The 7,003-nt window shown below is 38.0% G+C and overlaps 1 protein-coding gene across 1 annotated transcript in view; it reads left to right on the forward strand.

The window, feature by feature from the left end:
* Positions 1–928: 928 nt before the first annotated feature.
* LOC104516482 (transient receptor potential cation channel subfamily M member 6-like) overlaps positions 929–7,003 on the forward strand; it is a gene marked incomplete at its 5' end in the record, with an annotated part of 9,144 nt that continues 3,069 nt past the window's right edge. The window contains 6 exons of the mRNA XM_010160820.1: positions 929–1,109; positions 1,472–1,685; positions 2,512–2,636; positions 3,394–3,565; positions 4,835–5,009; positions 6,370–6,493. Of these exons, the coding sequence (XP_010159122.1) occupies positions 929–1,109; positions 1,472–1,685; positions 2,512–2,636; positions 3,394–3,565; positions 4,835–5,009; positions 6,370–6,493 (991 nt within the window). The remainder of the gene's footprint in view (positions 1,110–1,471; positions 1,686–2,511; positions 2,637–3,393; positions 3,566–4,834; positions 5,010–6,369; positions 6,494–7,003) is intronic.

A 7,003-nucleotide genomic window follows, 5' to 3' on the forward strand; every position in this document is an offset into this window, starting at 1 on the left:
CAGATGTTGCTTACTTCTAACCTGCCCTTAGATCCACAATTAATACATCTGAGTCCCAGTGCAGTCATTGAGTTTGGGTTGTTGGAGGCTGTTTGGTGCCTTAAAGGATGAAAAGGGAATAATTTATCTCCATTTCCCAGGGTATATTAACTTCTGAAATGTCTAAGGGAAAACTGGACTGTCAGATGTCACTAGAAATTACATTGAAGTTAATCTTGTAGAAGAGACTGGAGCCTGTTGAAGCCTGTATGACAGTAATACTGATTGAATTTGGAATCTGCGTTATTCATCCAGTTGTGAACCTTTAATGCTAACTGAGCTTCTGCTAAATTTCTCTTAACATTGCACTGCAATCCATTTATTTTATACATTCACTTTGCTGGCATTCAAAGGTTAGTAGGAAGGACACCCTGAAGTTCTGTCTAGATTGAATTTCTGCTCTCGTGATCAATGCTAACTCCTAGATCTTTCTTCAGTACCTAGAATAACCTGTGGTAATAACCACAGCAAACCTTGGTATCCTAAGCTACCCCTGTGAAAACGCACATACAAGATCAGTCAATCTGAGCTGCACTGCTCAGGTCAGAATTGCTGTATGGGACTCAGACTGCTACAGTCGCACAGAATCATAGCATGGTTTGGGTTGGAAGGGTCCTCTGAAGATCACCTAGTACAACTCCCCAACTCATTAGTGTTCCTGGGGTAGAGAACAAATTCTGTATCCAATGGAACGTATTTATGATCTAATTCAATGCCATTTTGCCATTGTTGAGATTTTTTTCAGCTGAGTTAATTTTTATTATATTCCATAGCAGCAAGCTACAATGTCCTTCTTTGTAGGAAAACCATTTGGGCTATTCTGATGAAGATTCTAGAGTTGCATGTAAGTGTGTTTGATATAAAATAATTTTTTAATTTTTATTGCAAGGTGTTGCTGTGGACGTCTGATTGGAGATCACCCACGAGTAGACTGTAGCTGGCCTGTTTATCAGGCTGCCCCCCTAACAGATGATGGAGAATGGTCTGTGCAAAAACACACAAAGATGAGTCCAACGGATGCATTTGGTACAATCAATTTTCAAGATGGAGATCACACTTACCATGCCAAGGTAATAGGTGCTGGGTTTATGTGTTCAAATTCTTTTTATAATTTCAGTGTAAGAAAGGCAAAAAGCGGTTTGGGGTGACAGATTGTTTGTCTTAAGAGATCGGAGGAATCTAAAAGTAATTTAGGTTAGTGTGTATGTATGATATTTTTACGTTGAACTTCAGCACGACTAAGCATAGTCTGTCTTGACGTCTGTATTGCTCACTGTTGTATTTTTGTGCTACCATGTGAGTGGTGTTGTGGAAGTGCTAATCCTGCACAGAATCTTTAAGACATTAATGCTGAGGACTCTGTAAGATGTTGCAGTTTCTTCTCTTGGAGTACGTAAAGGGTATTTATTTTACCCATTATTATTTCTTCCAGTATATTAGACTCTCTTACGATAGCAATTTGGATCAGCTGTTGCACCTGATGGTTAAAGAATGGCAGATGGAGTTGCCAAAGCTGGTGATCTCTGTTCATGGAGGCATTCAAAATTTCAAGCTTCCCTCAAAGGTCAAGCAGGTTTTCAGCAAAGGGTTGGTGAAGGCTGCTGAGACTACAGGAGCATGGATAATTACAGAAGGAATCAACAGCGGTAGCGTAATTATCTTCCATTCTTCCTTGTGTTTTCTTTCTCTGCATATGAACATATACATTTAGGACAACTATAATGAAGTTGATTTAATTTGTGATATTTTAGCTCAAAATTAAGCATTCTTTTAAGAAACAATGCATAAGTTGAAGAGCGACATCTCATTCCTCTGCTGTTAACAGGCATTCTGAATATTTTGAATATTTTTTTAATTAAAGAGCAGAGTATTGTTCATGTACTAAGAAACACTGACAGTAAATAACCAGAACTTATTTGCAGTCAACTTTATCTGCTTCATTAAAATATGTAGGTCCTGAGGCCTGTGATTGGTGTTTTTGAAAGAGTTTTCAAATCTGAATTTAACTTGTGTTTTACACTTAAGGAAGTTTTGAATTATGATAATTCATTAATTAACCTATTAGTATCTGAAATTCCCTGGAGACTTCTCTCAAAAAATTTGCAGGTTAGTTAGTCACAGGACTGAAACAGTTTTGCTTCTTTAGCTTTTATTCAGTCCAGTGACCTTACAGGAGAACTGTTCTATGCATTTATGGAAATAATAAAGTTTTCATGGAGGTAGAAAGCACCATTTGCAACATACATATGTATCATTCATTACAAATATGTGCTGAGTTTGAAGCATTTGTGCATTATATCTGAGCCTTACAGTTCCTGCAGTTCACATCAAGAATACAAGTGGGGTAGGATGGTTTGTTTCTGGTTAAAACTTAACCATAGAATACATTGAATGGCAGCAAACCCTTTCATTTGTGTCCTGTAGCAGACCTCTGAATGTAGAATAAAAATTGTGATTTAATTATCTGTTTAGGAGTGTCCAGGCATGTGGGGGATGCACTGAAAGGCCGTGCCTCACCACACCTGAGAAAGATCTGTGCTGTTGGGATTCCTCCATGGGGTATCATTGAGAACCAGAGGGATCTCATTGGAAAAGATGTGAGTTGGATGCATTTTAATAATAAAAGCCTTCATGTACAGAGGATGTTGTAGTTTTCTTGCATACTTTATTTTCAACTTCCTTCATTTCACTGGTTTGATATTTTTTCTTAGTGATAGAGGCTTAGATTTTGCTCAGCAGTAGAATTCTGTGGCATGCTAAAACAATTCTGTGTAAATGAATAGTTTTAGAATATTTCTCTTCTCACAGGAAATCACCATTCCTTTTTGAAATTTTTAAATCAATTAGGCAATTCTCTTGTGGTTGGAAATGATGTATTTCTATATTCATGTGATTCAGGATGAGTAGTCAGGTTAATGGTACACACAAATAGGCTATTAATATGCGGGGGTTTTATTCATAAACTACAGCTTTATGTAAGTGCCAGTGTGAGGGCACCATCTACATAACTGTCTAAAACCACTTGACAAGTAAGGTGAAATCATGCCTGTTAAATGACAGCTCATGTGTTTTTAATGGGAATATGAATATGCCAGGAAAAATATGCCACTGTGTTTCAGCTATTGCAAAGAAAGGCAGGCAGTGACTCTGCCTAAGGATTGCAAGCCTAATCAGAAATGCTTTCTGTGGTATTAGTTGTGGTTTTATTGCTGTTAAGAATCAGATGAAAACCCATGTTTGCAAAAAAGTGTGATGGAGGCTTTTAGAAGATCACAATATGACAAAGATATGCCTACAAGTGATGGTGGTATTTTGTTGGTGTCTTTGAAGTTCTTTTTATTTTGATTTTCTTAGGTAGTTTGCCTGTACCAGACTCTTGGTAATCCACTCAGCAAGCTAAGTACCCTCAACAGCATGCATTCTCATTTTCTAATGGCAGATGATGGGACAGTAGGCAAGTATGGGAATGAAATGATGCTCAGGAGGAATTTGGAGAAGTACATATCACTTCAAAAAATACACACAAGTGAGTATTGCTGTGGTCAGCTTTATGACAGAAAAAAATACTTGACATTTCTGGTTACATGCTGTACATCTTCATTCGCCATAGATTTTACTGAGGTTGAAAGATATTAGGTGCAGGTATCTTGAACTCTGAGTATCAGGAAAATGAAAAGGACAGCATTTTGTTAATGTGTCGTGCATTTTGGTTTCTCAGTTGTAGAGACATTTAAATGACTCAGATTATTTAGTAAGTATTGAGATTGGCTCATTTTGCAGTTTTGCATGGTCTCTATACCAGCACTAGATAGTTTCCCAGTATTTTGCTATTTGGAAAAATTGTCAAATTCAGTGGAATTTGAATTCTTCTTCCCCTGTTCATTACTTTTATTCTCATCACTCTTCTATATTGCAAGCCTGCAACCGCCTCAGGTACAGAAACAAAGACTGATTGCGAAAGGAATACCTTCATCCGATATTTGTTTGTCGGATTGCACAACTTCCATTGTTTGCCTGTACAGTAATTGAGTTACAGTATAGAAATAATGAATTAAATATTTATCACAGAGGCAAATACTTCTTTTTATGCACTAGATTATATAAATTATTTGTGGAAGTTCACTCTTACCTAGTGGTCTGAATCTTGAGGTATGTTAAAAAGACAGTAGCAGAGATATGATGTTAAAACCTTGCTTCCTTTAACTGCTCACATCGTAGAATTTACAAACTTAGAAACACTCAATTTTTAATGTGTTCATATCTAGACCTTCTTATTCAGCTTTTTAAACCCTTTCATACTTGGAGATTTTGCAAGTCGGACTTTCTGTTGTTTTTCCATTTCTCTTGGATCTTGTTTGAAATTTATTTCTGATTGTTAAAAAAACACCCTGCTGCTGTAAAACTTGAGAAAGGCGAAAGTCTGTAAAGAAGTGCCTGATTACTTTTCTAGGTGTGTAGGTAAACAGATGGCTATTGATGACATTTCCGATGTCATCAACGTCCTTGTGTGAGGGCTGTTGTAAAGGGCAGAGGGATAGTCTGAAGGTTGTTTCTTCTTTCTGGTGCTAGGGCTGCTTACAGTTTCACCAGGAGGTTTTCATGGTCTTTTTGATCTGGTTGCAAAAGTTTCGTGAAAGTCTTAAAAAGTATGAGTCAAATTAGAGATGGTGAAGGCATGATTTCCTCTCCATTGAACCACATGAGACTCCTTCACGAGTATTTATTTACCAGGTGTTTTGATTTCTTTTGTGTGACAGAGACCCATTTGTAACTGGTTAGGTGTGTTTTGAAACAGGAATGGGCCAAGGTGTACCCGTAGTTGGGTTGGTGGTGGAAGGAGGCCCCAATGTGATCCTAATGGTGTGGGAGTACGTCAGGGCCAGCCCGGCTGTCCCCGTGGTGGTCTATGAGGGCACTGGCAGAGCTGCTGATATCCTGGCTTTTACCCACAAACACACGGGTGATACAGGGTGAGTAGTGGCATAATGCTTCTCCTGCTTGGTCTGTCGTATTGGGAGGGACATAAAACGCCCGTTGGAGAACCACTGAGAGAATTTCTAATGCCTCTGATTAATGACCCTGCCGTGGTCTTTTGTTGGCTTTTATTTCTGTGAAGAGACAGAAGAGCCTCTTCTTTCCCTGCCTCAAACTAGTGCTGAAATAATTATTCTGCCAAATTTACAGTTTATTTTAAAGAGGAAAAAGAAACTGCATCTGGCAATTTTGAGTTATTATAATGTTTCTCACCTTTGGCGAGGGATGCTGCTGGGTGACCGCTGCTGAGTGCCTGCTTAGGTTTTGATTCAATCCTTTCTCCTGCCATCGGTATTCTGTGAGTGGGCTTGGATTTGGGTGGCACAAAAGTTTTGAGGCTAGGGCTGGGGTCAGTTGCTGTAGGAGCCTCCAGCTGGAGCAGGAGGAGGACTTAGGTTCCTTGGCTTTGCTTTACCCAGTGGTATCCCAGATTTGTCATCCTCGTCTAGCTGTAACTCTTTATGTCACTCCCAGTGCAGCCTCAGCTTCAGACTCTGTTCAACCTACCTTGATGAAAATTTTACATCCAAAATAGCAGTAAAGGCATACATATCTTTATGTAGCCAATTAATATTTTTGTGAAAGTTTTTAAAAATCAAAAAGGCTTTTTAAATAAAAAGTCACATTTAAAAAAGGTGGCCTGGCTTCATTCCAGTTAAAAAAAATAGCAGTTTAATGGACTTTATATCCTCATTATTTATTTATTTTATTTTCTAAACATTCTTTGGGAGGTGGCATTCTTTCCTCGTGTGTTATATTGAGAACTTCTTTCTTCGCTTGCTTTTTCTTTCATATTTTTGGTCTTTAAAAAAATATTCTGCCATTTCAAAGGAAAAGGAAAATATGGATGGAAAAGTTAACAGAAAGATAAATGAGTGGAAGAAAGACAGGAGAGGCATAAAGCCTAATGAACAAATAATGAGGAATTTATTTTTATCCCTATATGATTGTACAAAGAAAGAAAAAAAATTCTAAACTTTTTGTGATTTATATTCATGAAAAGCTTTATATTCACAGGCAATCCTTAGAAATTATAGTTTTTCATTCGTCCTATTTTCAGTAGTATACATGTATAATCAAAACCAATGCCTGTGTAAATAATAATTTATATTATGAGATGCCTTTGCTCTGTTTTGTTGAAAAAAGGCAGGAACAAGTCAACAGAGAAGTAGAAATAAAAGAGATTCCTCATACGTTGCTGCTTAGGACAGGTTTTGTCTTTTACTACAGTGTTATTTGTGCTGGTAGGAAGTACTTAAAAATATACTTATTCTTGCTTGAATATCTCTCTTTCAGGGAACTGCGGCCTCAAGTAAAGGAAGACGTCTTAGTGATGATTCAAAACACATTTAGTCTGGGACAGAAACAGTCCAGTCATCTATTTCACATTTTGATGGAATGCATGGAGCATAGAGAGTCCGTGAGTGGGGTCCACATTCTGAGTTTAGGACATCTTCATTTGCTGTTATCCTTCTTGCTCTTTCTGTGATGGGTTGGCATGGGCACAGCAGTTGTAGAAGTAATGGTGTTATCTCTAATAAAAAGATAACACAAAAGTGTCTGTGCTAATTTATATGTTGGGTAGCTCCACAGAGCCGGTTTAGTTAATGTCTCAAGTCCCAGTAGTCGCTTATGAAATTACAGCCTTTGTGATTTTAGTAAAAGGCCAGACTTCATTGTTTTTGCAGGATAGATCAAGTAATTACTACTTTTTTTTCTTCTCTAGTAGTGTCTTGTAATTTAGAAATGTTTCCATCCATTCTCCAAAATGGTTAGGGGCTCAGGTGCTCAATTGTGGGTAGAATCACAGAATGGTTTGGGATGGAGGGGACCGTGAAGTTCATCTAGTTCCAACAACCCTGCACCTGTAAGGACACCTTTCACTAGACCAGGTTGCTCAAAGCCTCATCCAGCCTGGCCTTGAACACTT

The sequence above is a fragment of the Eurypyga helias genome, unplaced genomic scaffold, assembly GCF_000690775.1.
Source record: "Eurypyga helias isolate BGI_N326 unplaced genomic scaffold, ASM69077v1 scaffold27761, whole genome shotgun sequence".
In the NCBI taxonomy this organism is placed as follows: Eukaryota; Metazoa; Chordata; class Aves; order Eurypygiformes; family Eurypygidae; genus Eurypyga; species Eurypyga helias.